This window comes from Canis aureus, chromosome 5 (genome assembly GCF_053574225.1).
Source record: "Canis aureus isolate CA01 chromosome 5, VMU_Caureus_v.1.0, whole genome shotgun sequence".
In the NCBI taxonomy this organism is placed as follows: Eukaryota; Metazoa; Chordata; class Mammalia; order Carnivora; family Canidae; genus Canis; species Canis aureus.
The window spans coordinates 36,097,508-36,113,762 of NC_135615.1; the positions used below are offsets into that span (position 1 = coordinate 36,097,508).

The 16,255-nt window shown below is 36.7% G+C and overlaps 1 protein-coding gene across 1 annotated transcript; it reads left to right on the forward strand.

The window, feature by feature from the left end:
- Window positions 1–2,369: 2,369 nt before the first annotated feature.
- Window positions 2,370–11,576, forward strand: IGIP (IgA inducing protein). Its single transcript, XM_077897483.1, has one exon. It carries the CDS (start codon window positions 11,269–11,271, stop codon window positions 11,428–11,430), a length of 162 nt encoding a protein of 53 aa, XP_077753609.1. The 5' UTR covers window positions 2,370–11,268; the 3' UTR covers window positions 11,431–11,576.
- The last annotated feature ends 4,679 nt before the right edge of the window (window positions 11,577–16,255 follow it).

Here is a 16,255-nt window from a genome sequence, read left to right on the forward strand (position 1 = left end):
TAGGAATTTCTTTACTTACAAAAATCACTGGAAATTATTAAATTGCTTTTCCCCTTCCCCCAAGGTGCATTTTTCTTATTTCCATATAGTAAAGTTGAGCTTTTACAGTGCATAATGTGACATTTGGAATGCTTATCAACTGCATGTAAACATTAATAACCTGCACTTTTTTGTCTTAAGGTTTGTTGAGCTGTTTTGTTCACTGTACTTTTACTGTGATTTGGAAAAGACTGCATTCTCTGTGCTGTTACTAGTTAGGAAAGAGAATTGCTTTGATTTTGTCTCTTGTTTACTATAGCTTCTTAAAGTTAAGCCTTGTACTACAGGTTGTTGGAGTACTCCTAGATCAGTGTTTCATAGTAGCCAGCAATAAGTAGTGCAAGTCAACAAAAACACAGCAAACTTAGGCAAAGTGTCCTTTCTTTGAGATGCGAGTTCTTTCATGAGGTTTTCTTTAGGGTCATAGTTACCTAAAGTGAAGCCTTTCTTACCTACAGACTTCAGATTCTGCTTGGAATCCTACCGGATCAATAAGCACATGTATTGTGCAATTGTCTTTACACTATAACAGTTAAACACAATCTTACTAAGATTTTGGAACCAGTGTCTGATTTATGGTCAGTGGGTTTAAAAAGAAATCCACATGCAAATCTTTTAAGACTTAAGAGGTGATCTTAGAAAAGACTAAGTGACTGTATAAAGATGCTCTTTTTTGCATCTCACTTTACCTCCCCAAGCACCCTCCCAGCCTTCCCTTTCCTATACTGTTTCATCCTTTCCCTACCCATCCTCCCAGGTGCTCGGTACATTACCAAGGTTCTATATCAGTGTTTTATGTTGGAGTTTTTCCTTGTTTTTATTTTACTAGTTGGTAAAACCCTGTTTGTGCTGAAATGAAAAAGGAAACGGTATATTTGACCATATGTGTTATTCATAGAAGACAGTATGATCAAATGTGCCAAAAACAAGCAAACAAAACTTAATTCCTGATATGTATGCCTTATTTTTAATGATCTGCTTTGTCTTACGATTAAGGTCCAAGAGCTTGGTTAAACTATATTATTTGCCTAAGTATAACAGAAAACTTGAAATGCATTGCAATATTGACGTTCTTTACAATGAGAGACACTGTCAAGTAATTTAATCCAGAGATCAGCCACCAGATTTGAAATGCCCATATATGTGTGTGTGTTTGGTGTTGTTCTTTTTTTTTTTTTTTTCTTTTTAAATCACCAAATCTTTTTTTTAAGCTACTTTTTATTTGTGCCTCCTATTTATCATGCTGATGTTAGAAGCAGCAGTCATCCAGCCACAGAGGGAGCTAAAGTTAACTAACCAGAACTGTAGAAATCATACATGCCTTTGACAACAAAGGAAGTTCATAAGAAAAGCCATGTCGGCTTTTCCTCTACTAGATACAGATTGAAGGTAGATGAATATTTGCCAAATGGAAAGGAGAGACAATGTGAGTCAGGAAAGACAAACTTTCCCAGCTTCCTAAAAGCCATGGAGAGTAGAAACCAAAACCAACAGGGAAATAAAAACCTTGAAAGTCTCACTTTCTAGTCCCACGCAGGGGTTGAAATTTGACTCAAAGTGGAAAATATATCAATCTGTTTTTTAGGTCTTCACATCTAGAGAAGGATAACTATTCCAATTTGATTTTTCGGGTAATGGAGAAAGCTGCTAGTAATTTTAACCCCTGCCTAAAGAAGACAGATAATTTCATTTGGGAGCAAATACTTATTGCCTTGAAAAATAGCACTGTAATAGCCTATGATAATTAGTTGTAGAATAACCTTTATCCCTTTTAAACTATGCAAATTATTAAATAAGTGTAAATTAGGACTCAATTAAAGATAGTTGATTATATTGCAATCAGATGGCATTCACAAACTTAACTGGAGCATATACAAATGAAATCTATTAGTCTAAGAGTTTTGTATGCTAACAGAAAAGTATAATTTAGCTACCTATTCTAAAAATGGTGAATATTATTAATATTGTATAATAGGACTGGGAAGACTGCCTCCTTTTTGAAGAGAGAAAGATTAAGGATTTTTATAATTGTTTTTCATCAAATTTTAATATTTTTGTCAAATTTTTAGGTATTTAATTTGTAAAAGTTTGCTTTGTACTGGCATACAGAAAATAGGGTATTGATTTTAAACTTTTTGAAGCCAAGTGATCAAGTACATTTGTAATAAAAGTCAATGGATCTATATCAGTTGTACTCACTGTTTTCATTTCTTACTCTTATTAATATAGGAATGCTATACTTTTTCTGCAGGAACACTGTACTAAATTTGGGTGGAAGGGAGGGGAAAAGATAAGTCCGTTGATAATGAGAATCTGGGTGGGTACCATGGCCCCAAACACTTTATATAATCTTTGAGTCAGTTAAGATTTGGTATTGAAAAGATGCATGTCAGTTTTTTTTCTTCCTATTTTCATACGGAATTTGATGTTTGTGAGGGTTATCTCATTCATTGTTTCTGTGCTTTAACATTTTGCATTGGGCACTGTTGAAGCTTTCTAAACATATTTTTCTTTTATGACATTTTGGGTTATATGCCAGCCATGGTGAGCTCACCATGGGCATGATTATTACTTCTATCTCCCATGTATGGTTCACCCTTTCTTCTTCAATATTCCCACTCAGTTTTTCATATTTCACACGCATGCACACACGCTTCCAGGTGATTTTAGAATGGAGATTTCTGAAGTTGTTGCTGTAGTTGTTTTCATAGCTCCACAATTCATTTTATTTTACATGTGAACATACTTTTAATATTTTTCTCCATTAAAAAAATAAGATACCAAATCTAATGACTTTTTTTCCCTTTTCTGAGTTTTTTCAATATCAGAATGAGATCCTGCTTTCTACGTAAAAGGATGCTAAAAAAGGGAATTTTTAGCAACTTAGGTATAGAACAATTGGTGATAACTCTGAGTATAAATTTTATAGTTGGTTATCCTTAAATTTGAATATTTTAATAATTTGGAGAGATACATACTTTTTCATGGGAGTGGAATGAATAAGAAAGAATTTATTGGAATCACTTAAGTGAGAAAATTCACTGATTTATGCAAAGTTTTCTGTTAAAATGTATCCATGTTTAAATCATACATTATTATTATAATGTATGTATAATATTTCTGGGTTTTTAATTGCAAATTAACTGAATTTAAACCATTTGTAATAAGGTACACTATTAAACTAAAATGATCACTGCTATTATAATTACTGTTTCCATCTAGCTGCTTTAATTACCATAGAGAATTTGCAATATATTTTTAAGAAAAGTTGATTTTAATATTTAGGGAGTTATTTGATCCTAAAAACCTAAATTTAAGGCCTAGGCCATTTGATAGACTCTTTTCAAAGAGAAATTTCTTTATTATGGGTTAAGTGAAGATCATCTAAACTAGCATTATCATGTCAGGTAGAATTTCATAATGGAAAAACAGCCAAGAGAATAGTAAAAGATAATGGTTTTAAGCCAACAATTTGTCATCTTACAGCTGCTAAATTGACTACCAAGTTTTGATGTTGAATGGTCTAGGTAATTTATGTCTTTAGGAAAGCTTGAGTATGGCAAAGGTCATTTGTTAGAAATCCTTTTCTTTAAAAAATTTCATAGTTACTCATGTATTTTTATTTTGTCCCTACATTACGTTTGGTATTTGTATTTTTCTTTTCTTTTTTCCCCTGATGTGCTTTGCTTTTGTGGAAAATTGTCTTGTTTGATAGGTAGAAACATGGTGGTGATCTTCGATGTAAAATAAAGTTCATTTTTAAGGACCAGATATATTTTACTCATTTTGGAATTGCAAGATTTTTGAATTTTTCATGAAAGCATACTTTGTTTTGATGATTATTAACAATTTTCTTATTGATTAAAATTTTATAGCATTTCATGGGGAAAACTTTAGCTAAGAATTTAATTGTCTTGATTTCGGGTGCACTTTAATAATTCAAGAGGCCTCCAAGTTCAAGGACCAAATCTTTATATTCTGGAGTTTTGAGAATCATGGAAGTACTCTTTTTAACATCTGTTTTAGTCTAAACTGGATTAAAACAGAAGGATCCTCAGAGGACTTAAGATGTCCTTATTGTGAAGTAGCAAACTTATGGGACAGATGACTTAATGTATTCACCTTGGCTAGCTCAACCAGTTAGGAGTATCAGCTAATGAATTATTGGACACATGTTGGTATTGGGTCAAGCTCTCATTCAGCTGGAGTGGATTGGCAGTTTCCAGCGTAGGTAGTTGTTGGTGGCATTTGACCTACCTTCCTACCATATACATTTGGCTTTTTTTTTTCCCCTCCCATCCTCCTTTTTCCTTGTTTCTCTCTCCATCTTTATTCTTCTTGCCATAGGCCTGCCAGTGACACTCAAACTTACCCCTTTAAAGGGAAAGTGAAGAAATTGCTGGCTCCTGCCTTAGCACATGGCTAACCGATCTCAGAAAGATTTCTGTATAATGAGCTAATTGGGCAGTTTTTCTGACTGCTATTTTCCCCATAGTCTTAAGTTGGCAATCAGAAGAGCGGTGAAATTGTTAAGAAATTTGTGTATTGAAGAGAGTAATAAGTATGTGTATTTTAGGTAAGTTACTGGGGGCTGATATTTACTGGTTTGGAAATTTGAGAGCAGAAAGGGAAGAACTGTTTAATGTGTTCATGAATGGGAGTGTGAGAGTTCTATAAGGGAATGATTTGAAGGTAAAGTGGGAGAAATTTTTATTGGAGGTAGGGAAAGATACTAAAATGGAGTCTTAAATGAGCGCTGTTTGCTAAGGACAATGAAGTTGATCTTCACTAATGAAGTTTCAATAAGCCAGAGAAAATGGGTCCCTTGTTGGTTATGAGAAAGCTGTTGGTCTGTAGCTAGATGTTATGATGATGATGCATTATACAAATCTGCTTTCAGGTGTAGGATATTTGCTTTTCTGGACAAATTAAATAGCACAATTGTGGAAGACAGCTTCTCTGGTCAAAGCTTGTTGGTACTGGGGACTTGCTATTTCAAGGGAAAGAAGAAAATTTCAAACTTTTTCAGTTACAATTTTTAAATTATCAGAAATATTTATTATACAGACTATTTTCCAGGGATCATGTTATACTGTAGTCTAGCTTTACTTTTCAAAAGGGTCCTTAGAGTAAATCATTTGATTTTACAGTTCACAAAGATCCATATCCTATCTTGATTTTACAGAACCTTGAGCCTTTGGTCCATATTAATTTCTTACAAAAGAGTAAACTAGGTAAAAACACTAAACTGCAATTTTAGGTATCTTTTCCATTTCTTTTACATTTGCAGTCCCATGTTTTAAGACTGTAGACCTTATGAAACCCTCTATAATACTGTATTTTTCAATTTAGACAATGTACCCCCTTAAGCTCAAATTTCTGTTTGTATTTCCACTTTCTCTGTTACTTTAAAATTATGTAATTCCCCAGTGTTTTTAGTGGTGGCATATGATTTTAATATAATTTAGTGTATCTTGGAAGTTCTTATGTTCTTTGTAGGATGAACTGATAGTATTTAGATTTCTGTTCCCAGTATCCCAGGAACATTTTTAATTATTTAAGATAAAGAATTGCTGTAATATTTTGTTTTATAGATTATATAATTCAAGTGTATTTGGACTCCTTTTTAGTTTAATATGGACTTCTTTTCAGTGATTCTGACATTATTTATTTCATTGTACCCAAATCCGTATACATTAGTGATAAAATTTCTTAGCTAAAAAAAGAGGTTTTGATTTTGTATCTGGAAAGTAACTTTTTTTTTTTACAAAGTCAAGTTCATTAACAATAGAGTTATTTTTATTATAATTTATTTTTTAGAGTTAGCACTTAGTATGCTTTTCCCATCTTACCAATTTTAAATTATGATACAATTACATTCTATAACTTATTGAAGTCTGTGTAAAGCCTTCTAAAATAGCCCCTCACTTAGGAACTGTTTTTTAAAAAGTGAATTCCCAAACCTACTCAAGAACCAGTGATTTAAATGACTGCCTTTGAAAGGCTTCCTTGAGTCTAGTCAATGGAGATAAATGATAGCCCATTTCCATGCTGCATACAGTTGTTAGGGTTTATAAAGTTATCAATATGTAAAAGTGCAAAAGCAGGAAAGATGTAAAGTTGCCTATAAAATTTCTAGTTTTCATTATTTGCACTATTTATCTTTGCACTTGATTTTTTGAAAGTTAAGACTAGTCACTTTCACTTTTGTTTCTAGTCTTTTCTAATTTCTTACAGAATTGTTTTCAATATCCCACCCAAAGCAAAACTTATATGCAATTAAATATGCTTTATAAGTCCAAGAAAATATTTCTTAGTGTTAGCTATGTAGAACAAAAAATTTGTTTTGATAAAGTTTTTAATATGGGCCTTTATTTGCCAATATAATCCTTTATAAATGTGAGCTTTATTAAACTATTTGAATAGATAAAGTGAAAGCTTAGGGTAGAAAATACATATATATGTGTGTGTATATGAAACAATGTCTTGGAGATCCAGCTTCCAGCCTGAGATGGCCTGGTTTCGGAGTGTTGATTTGTTGTCACTGAAGTCAATGAGCTCTGAGTCTAGCCGAGTATTGGCTTAAAAAGCTGGAAGTGAAGTGGGTGGCAAATGACAGCTCCCTCTTTCATGTAGTTTTCCATAATGCTCATAGAGTTTCATCATGGTCTATGTGATATAACTGGTATTGAAATAATTACGTTAAATGAATATTCCTTTTTGGAATTCAAGGTTCACTCACTTTTTGAGGGGGGGAGGGTGGCAAGGGATAAGAGACTTTATTTTAACTAAGAAGCATTCTTATAACCTCAAGATGTGCTCTAGGAAGAATAGGAGAACAAAATGTGTACCTGTGAACATATTTTTTGTCTTAGTGAGATTGTATAACACAGTGTTCAAAATTGCAAAAAAAGAAAAAAGTCAATAGTTTTGTCAATAGAACAAATACGTTTTGGTTAAAATTAATTTTTGTAAGTTATTATTTCATTTTATATTCCCTTTCCCATATCCTTTTGGGCTCTTCATACTTAAAACTAACAAGTGAGAGGCCTGTCTTTAGATCTGGTTTATTTTTGGAATGCCTGAGTGTGTTTCTCAATGGGAGGGGGGTGGGGGCAGAGGATGGTGTTTTAATTCTTGACATGCTCTTCTCAGCATGTTTTGGTGGTCATTCTGGATCTCATGTTTGCAAATTCTGTTGATAATTCAGTGATGTATTGAAATGAGTAAGTCCTCTATGACATAGTGTGAATGTTTGTGGCTGGCCTTTATTGTAGAACCTTGTGGTTTTGTGTTGAATTGGGATAGAAAGTTAAACTTCCTTTGTTCAAATTTTAGGTTTCTCTAGTGGAATTGTGCCTGGTAATTGTCTAACTATGGACCAATTTTGGGGAATGATGATTGACAAATGTATATTTGACTCTAGATAATCTTTTACCCAAAATCGTAAATTAAAGGCTTATTGTATTAGAATTATCTTAAGTTTTAGATTGTCAGATCTTTTAAATGTGGATGTTGATCAGCATTATGTTTATGAATTTCCTGAGGGAAAAGAGAAAAATTCAATCTCCAAACCTTTTCTTGGAGACTAAACTTACCATATGTGCAAAATGAAAATATTTTAGAAAGTGGCTTTGCTTATTTAATGGAGTTTAATCAGCTTAATTAATTATTTTTCCTAGGTTGAAGCACTTATTTCCCAAATTTGAATAAAGGGAAAAGATCAGTAATTTGGCCCCTTTTTTTTGAGGCCATTTTTAGTTTTCTGCCCCCATTTCCCAGCCCTAGTGTAAAATGAATTACGGGTATCCCTCTAAGTCCCTGTAACCCCTTTTTGAGATCACAGATACCTTTGATAATCTGATGAAAGTGATGGACCCTCTCCCCAGAAAAAAAAAATGCACATACACCAATAATTTTCCATACAACCTCAGGGGCATCACACATCTGAAACCCAAGTTAAGGATCTCTGCTCTGAGTCAACTCTATAGTAAAAAAATTAATTCAATTAATTAATGAAATTAAGAACTATTGGCTTAAAACATTTCAGATTGGAATTATTGTGAGATGGTGGCCCCTACTAGCAAAATGTGACATTGCAACCAGCTTTGTTAGACATCCAGACAGAAGGAAAAAGGAAGCAATGTTCGAGAGCTATTTATAAGGAGTCAGGGCATCTCTAGATGTGGGAGCCATTCCTGGTTCAAGGCAGGGGTCAGGGTGCCTGACAGCTTCTGGCAGGGTAGAGTTTGATAAACCACAATGCTCAGGATGCCAAGGGGTTAACCATTATCTTAACCCCTTCCTCACCAAAAGATTTTAGTTTTGTCTATTAGAAAAAAAGATGTCACTGGGAAAAAAAAAAAAGATTTGCCTTACAACTTTGCTGGAACACATCAGTTCAGTGACGTACGGGACACCAGTATTATTTGTGAGAAGGTACATAAAACCAAAGTAAATTATTCTCTATGTAGAACATTATTTACTAGTAACATTTGTTTGGATGTATTAGCTTTGACAATTTTTGCCAGTAAATATTGGTTTTATTTAAAACTGGGAATCCAGTTTATAAATAGAATAGTTGTTGTATCTGTCCTTTCCCCTATGTAAAGAATAGTTTAAAGATTTATGCATACTTTTTACTTTTCTCTCTTAATGCCATGGAGTTGGGGGGGCGGGCGCGTGAGGGGAGATCTTTGAGTCAACTGACAAAATGTCTTCTCCAAATTTAAAAATTGAGAAACAGCACTTTAAGTCTAACTTTACACCATTTTAATGCATGTATTAGTTTTCATAATGATTTTTGGTGCATGCCTTTGGGCTTCTTCAAAAGTGTATAATAGGAAAGTGTATTTCCTTTCTTAGAAAGGAGATTTTTTTCTACTTTGCAACTTGTGATTACAAAAATCTTCCTCTGTGGGAAGATTAACCATGTATTGAACTACTGAAAAGTATATATTTTTAGATATACAGAAAGAATCTACATGGAGCAGCATTCAGACCTATATAGAAGTCATAGCATTCTGTATAGGACCAAAAAGGAAATAACATTAAACACTTAAACAGACTTTGTTGGGTAGAAATACCTTTAGATCTTGCATTGACTTCCAAAAAGAAAATACCACAGAAGTTTGCTGAAAACTTTTGTTGTTTGAATTTTCTCTGTCAGTGTATTTAGCCCAAATACAACAGCTTTGGGTTAACACATACATAAGAATAAAAAAAACAAAAAGCAAAAAAACACAAAACTAGCTAAATAGATCAGTCTGGTTTGCCAATCCAGCTTGACTAAGTAAACTAATCACTTGGAACATGAAAAACTGTCCAACTCCTCTAAGGTTTTGACAAAATAACCTTGGCTGATGTGGGAAGATACCCACTTTGATTTCTGACCTGACAGTGAAGATTCATGCTTGACATGATTTCAAACCTGACAGTGTCTGTTTAAGGAGCTATGGTACAGTTTGCTAATTCAATCCCAGATACCTGTTGATTACCTGTGAGATCTAGAGTCCAAAGTAGCCAGCAGCCATATCCCGGAGTGCTCTGTGCCCATCAGATCTCTTAAAGTAAAGCAGGGTTGGGACAGGTCAGGTCACAGCTCAGATGAGTGACCTCAGGTGCTGTGGACAGCCCCAGATTCAAGAATTGTATCTCTTTTCTTGGGAGTCATCACTGAACTAATGTCCCACATAGTGTTACTTACTGTAGATGCTCTCTCTTGGAGGAAGCCCAGAGCATACATCCTAGTCGCTTGTGGTACTCAGAGAGGGGGTGCTAACTCTGAGGCCCCGGCCAAATTCCAGTTTAGGGATGTGGGTCTTCTTCTTGCCATTCTAATTGGAAATGTGCATCGCTTCCCATTTTCCCTGTTGACCTCAGTGCAAACTGCATTAGTCTGTTTCTTTGCCCTGGTCCCAAGTAAGATGCTGGTGTGTATTATATGGGCCAAGTTCATGCCTTATCTTAATGCACAGGAGTTGAGGAAGGAGTGAGCAAATCAAAGTGTCCTGTAGTGAGAGGGGAACTCTTGTGATGCTTTGGAGGTGAAGCAGGGCCCTTTTAGCATAAGTTGGGGAATATGCACTGGCGGAGGCTTCCAACCATGAGGTGTGAATTGAAACCTATCTCCCTCTTTTCTTACAGCATGTTGAGAAAAATCTGTTGGGTTTTCAGCAGTCAGGGAAGGCCGGAGTTCTGCAGCTTTAATCTGGGTAACTGAGGCTGGTTGGGGCAAGACTTCGGTTAATTAACTGGGTTCTCAGATGCCACAGACTCCGTGAAAAGTCACCATTATTTTCAATGGTTGTGATAGAATTTCCCCCCGGTAGCCATTATTTTAAGATTATATTGCAGAGTTGCTTTATTTGAGCTTTTCATGTATACACAATCCCAAACTGGAAGAAATAATTAAAAAAAAAAAAAAAAGGAATCCTGCTGTGAAAGGTATATATTGCTCTAGATTTTTCTTACTGTAAATATTGTAAGATTGTAATACTGTCAATATTTTATTAACCAACAAATGTTAATCTATGTGAATTCAGACTTATTTTAAATGTGCTTCTTATTTACTGTGTGTGGTCCCTGTTGCTGACAGTATTAAGTTATATTCTGATGTAAGATTAACTTTATTAAAGAATGTAAACATTAATGTTTCCTTATGGGAAAACAAATAAAGTATAAAGAAGACAATTCTTTTCATTAAAATATACTGTGTATTTACACTTGCTAGACCCAGCACCACTTATAAATTTAGTACACTGTTCAGAATTTTAGTTAACACAGCTGACATGGTTGTGCACTGTTTGAAAGTCTAAGAGTAGGTATTGTTGGAATATAAAGTTTGTATTTGTCTGCTGTGAATCATAATCTTGAAATTTCTAATCAAGTTTGTAAAATTTTTATAGTAAAACATTTTAATGACAATTTAAAAATTTACTTCTCTAAAGAATGGTCAAAACAGTATCCTTTCAAATATAGAATTGTTCTTTAATATCTTTCCAAACTGACTTTGGTTAAATGGACCAGATGTATATTAGTTAAAATTTAGGCCAAAGTTGTGATATTCTTTGAGTTTACAAGTTAATCCTTATTGGAGATGTGCCAATTATACAGTAGAATACCATTAATTTGCACTGTTTGAGGACCCCATTAAGAATGCTGAATTTTGCCAACTAAGAAGTAAGCAAATGCAATTTAAAAAATAAATTTGAGCATTCTGTATTAAATATGTGCAGTTATTATCACATGAAGAAGCGCAGTGTGTCGGGCTGTAATATAACCATACTTGCTGTCATGTGCTCCCATCTCAGTGCTGGGAACTCACCATGTGGAAACCAAGCAAATGTGTTGTGCATCAGCCGGCTTGAGTTTGTTCAATATCAAAGCTGAAACTAGCGAGGTCTGCTGTACTGCTTATTGAAGTATTGTGATTCTTTTAGGCATTGATTCTTACAAAATATATACTGTAACAGTATACTTTGTACAGATTTAAATTTTATTTGAAAAAAATGAAATAAAGTAGGCAAAAAAATAAAGATGTTTATTTTTCATGTGACTATATAAACAGATCAGTCTTTTGTTTCAGTGTCTTTGGGGGGATCTGGTTGCTCTTGCTTTTTTTTTTATGTAAACCATTTTTAGGATTCAGTAACAGGCATACTTGCTTGATCGTTAACTGGCTGCAAGCTTTAGTGTGCTCTCTCAGTGGAAAACTCTACTTTCTATTTTATTTTAAAACACATTTATTTATTCTAAAGATTTTATGTGAATGACTTGCCTATTTTTTTGAGTCAGTTTTTAAAATTCTCTAGCCCATCACAAAAATTTGAAGTTGGTTTAGGTTAGTGGAAGACTTACCAAAGAGTACTTGACTAAACGAGAAGAGAATCTTCTGCAGAAATTAGAGGTTATGATTTAGATCCTTTCAAAACTGTTTTCCTAGTGAGTGGAGTGGTAGAGAATGAAGTTACCAATGAAAATGTGGCTCAGATGTGATCCTTCAGAATAGTTTTAATGGGGTTTTCTTATAGAAGATTAGATTATTGGACCCAAAAAATCCCAGTTTTGACATCTAGTTAAAAAAAAAAAACAAAAAAAAACACCGAAGGCCTTAGGTGTATGACATTTTCCCCAACCTGTGGTTTTGGTTTTTGTTTTTAAGATTTTATTTATTTGAGAGAGAGAAAGAGAACAAGCAAGGGGGGGAGGGAGAGGGAGAAGCAGACTCTCCATTGAGCAGGGAGCCTGATGGGGGCTGGGATCATTACCTGATCCGAAGGCAGACCAGTAACAGCTTAACTGACTGAGCTATCCAGGTGCCCACATTTTCCCCAACCTTGAGAATAGAGTTGCAAGTTTTATTTCTGCTTTCTCCTCATTTTATCTTTGCTGATGCTTTCACTTACTTTAGGCTGGATATAAGGAGGCTTGGAAAAAAAATTAAAAAAAATAAAAAAATTTTAAAAAAGGAGGCTTGGAACAAGTGGTTGCAGTTGCAGGGACAAAATACCTGCCAAAAATCACGCCATAGAAAATTTTTCAGTGTTATATGTACGTGACTGGTTATTTTTTAAAAACTGATGCATGGCCATAAAAATATTTCAAGATCATAGTATTACAGTTTCAGGCTTTCCTGGGCGAATCCCGAGAAAGTTTTGCTCTTGCTGTTATAGGTTTTTTTCTTGCTCAAGTGGCCTGCCCTCGTAGAGAACAGCGGACTAGCTGTTGGACTAGCTTCTTCATCTGACAACCACCATTCCAATAAAAATAATGCAGAAACTTTGCTTATGAAAACTTAAAGCTGAGGCTGTTACTGTTTGGAGGAGATAGGTGGGATGCGAAGAAAATTTTCCTTAAGTTCTGCAGGGCTTTTAATTTGGGAAGCACACACAGAACAGGTGAGTACTTCCTGAAAAGGAGACCAGATTCCCTTCTGGGCTCAAGGTGGAACCAGACAAACCCTTGGGTTCCTTTTGAAGAACTGGGCTCTCTAGATATAGGAGCTTGAGGTGGAAACTCTATAGCCATCATTTGCGGTAAGTATAAGGGAAGGAAAAGTCAGAAGCTAGGCCCCTTCCTCACTATCTGTGACTTTATTACTCTTTTAAAGACTCCAAATGGGACTATGATTAAACATAACCTGTGGTCATTTTAAAGAGCAAGTAGTGGAGTTCTGTAAGGCTACAGGTGATGATTGCGATTGCCGAACTACAGGACAAGGCTTATAGTGCCACAGGAGACCCTCAAGAAAGAGGCCCAGCAGGTTCAACAGAACTATTTGTCATACTTATTTAGCTCTTTGTTTTCTAAAGTGATGTAATTGGCAAACTCTTCCTACCCCCACCTCTAATAGATGTTAACTTTTATTTAACCATGTGGTATGTCATTTACTTTGGCTCTTTTGCATGGTTTTTAGAAATCTCTTTGTTCCTAGTTCCAGTAAGAATTTCTTTTTAAGCAGACAGGACTTTTTGATTTAGCATACAGGATTTGGAAGAGGTTCTGCTCATTCAGGATCAGAGGAAAGAAGAGATCTCTTTTTCACTGTTTGACTGCTAGCTAACCTCAGGGCCAGGACACATCACCACTGCTTTCACTTCAGCACCATCCCCCCACACTTCTGGAACTTGAGGAAGAGGAGCCACTTTTTTTCCCCCTGAAAATGGGGATTCTCCCTTCATATTGCAAGTCTCCAGAATGTTTTTAGTAATGTTGTTCCAGTCCCTTATCAACATTGATTTTTATTTATTTTGGTTTGTTCAAATCAGGCCATTTGACAGAGGTGGGCAGTGAAGAAATGTCACAAAACAGAGTCAGTGAATGTTGCAGTGTTTAAAAGAGCAGGCTAGACCCACCTTACAGCTTGAGGGGTCTCTTAACCTACCACTATCCTAGGAATCTGGATTCTCCTTGCATACCCAGCTAGTACCTTATACCTTCCCCAGGAAGCAAGAGTTTCTTTGTCATCCTCCTGGGAAGATTGGCAGCGGGTCTAACCTACTTCCACTTTTTGTGTCCCTGGCAGTGACACTAAGGGTGGGGTCTTTACTGCTACCATCTTAAATTGTTCCAAGCCCACTACTGTTTTTTATTTTTTAAACTAACATTGAATTCTTAAAATATGCAAGGCACCAAACCAAGTGTTTTATCAAGGCTATTTTATTTAATTCTTACTACAACACTATGCGATAGGTACTATTTACCCCCATTTTACAGAAGAGGGAAACTGAGGGCACAGAGAGATTAAGTAACATGCCCAGGGCCACACAGTCAGAATTCAAGTCACAAATTCCGCCAGGCTGATGCCAGAGCACACCCTTGGTCTCAGTCATTCTGGCGTGTTGTCTACCCTATAAGGTTCCGCCTCCTCTCCTAACATGTAGAGTCCCCCTAACTTTGACATTGCCTCACCTCAGGATGTATTTAGCTGGATGGCAAAGCTTATGTTCCCTATAGAGCTCAAAAGCCACACTTCCTGTTCTGACAGTTGATTCATTAATGAATTCACATTTCCATCCACCGTCCGACCCCCTATCCCCCCCCCACCCCCGTCTTCTTTTATGGGGGAGTGACTTACTCAGAGCAGGGCTGAGGAAAGCTGGCAATAGCCCTTCCAGGCCTCTCCACTGCTCTTGCACAGCCCTAAATATTACTCTTGCTTCTTGCCACCCTCACCACAATGACTTGACCGAAGAGCTCTGTGAATGGAGCCCCTGAATTCCGTCTAATGGAGTTGTTGGTTTCTTTCTATGTCCCCAAGGCTGGCCCCCAAAAGACACCCTGTCCTGCTCACAGCACACTGTCTATCTGGGCCCATCTGGGTTGAGATATAGGCTCATAAAGGATCAGGAGGCAGCCTTTAGGAAAGGATCCGGGTCTGCCCAGATTCCCAAAACCTCACTGTTCACCAGTATTGGCCTAGTAATTGGATCAGCCAGGCCTAGTCCTGTAGTTTCTAGCTCAGAGTTACGCTTAGAGCTTTTATGTTTCTGAAGGCACTTTCCTGCATCCTCTAAAAATGCTATTTTCTAGATGCTTCCTGACCTCCAAGGGGAGGTCCAGAGTCTGTCACTCTCCAAGGGCCTCTTCCAAAAATAAAATATGAAATTCCCAGGGACTTGGGGTGGTTTAGATGGCTGTGGCATGTATTAGAACTCTTGTCTGAAAAGAAGTTCATCATTTAAACTGGAACCCTTCATGTGTTTTGTATCCTCTGTAGCAGTGATTCTTAGAATGTGGCTCCTGGATCAAGAGCATTGAGCATTCCCTTAAAAATTGTTAGGAATGCAAATTCCTGGGCCTAACTTCGGAATGAACTGAATCAGAACCTCCACCTTGCTCTTCAGGGCCCAGCTATCCCTGTTGTAACAAGCCCACCAGGTGACCCTAAGGCACGTGCATGGAAGCGTGAGAGCCACTGCTCTCTGAAGCAAGGTTCTGTATGTCTTTTCGAGTCTTAGGTTTGAGAATCTGGGTGAAAGCTTATGGCCCTCTCGCTTGCTTCACAGATCCCCCTGTGGGCCAAGTTAAGAATCCCTGTTCTGCGACTTTGAGTTTGTCCATCCCTCTCTGGTTTCTACCCCCTGGATACCACCTCCAGAAGGGGTGGCCACATCTCCCTATTTTTCTTCTCTTCTCTTCTCTTCTCTTCTCTTCTCTTCTCTTCTCTTCTCTTCTCTTCTCTTCTCTTCTCTTCTCTTCTCTTCTCTTCTCTTCTCGTTTGTTTTAAGTAGTCTCCATGCCCAGTGTGGGGCCCTCATCCTCCGTACTCACGACCCTGAGATCAAGAGTTGGACATTTAACCAACTGAGCCACCCAGCCGCCCCTCTCCTCTGTTTGTTCTTTCATCTGTGTACTGTTGGTTGTCGCCCAGAGTGCACCAGAGCACACAGGGAAAAGGGCACGCTCCATGTATGTGCTGCAACTGTAACCCATGGCCTCTAGACAAAAACCAAATGCTCAGGCATGGGGCACCAGGCCAGGAGCCTGGGACCAAATAGAAAAGTGATTCTTTCTCCTAGGGTTGGGAACTCTGTGTTTCAGAGCAGAACTGTTAAAAACTGCTAGACTTCCTGTGGTAATCCTGGCTGGAGCTGGCTGATTGCAGGTAGAGTTCTGTCAATGGCCAGTCCTGGCTCTGCCAGTTGTAACTGATAGTTTGTAACATCCCCCCCATTCACCTGCACAAGTGTCCTGGTTTGGACAACAGATTGCG

Excerpts from the sequence above, each read along its gene's own strand:
- IGIP (XM_077897483.1), top strand. The coding sequence starts at position 11,269 with ATGTGCAGTTATTATCACATGAAGAAGCGCAGTGTGTCGGGCTGTAAT.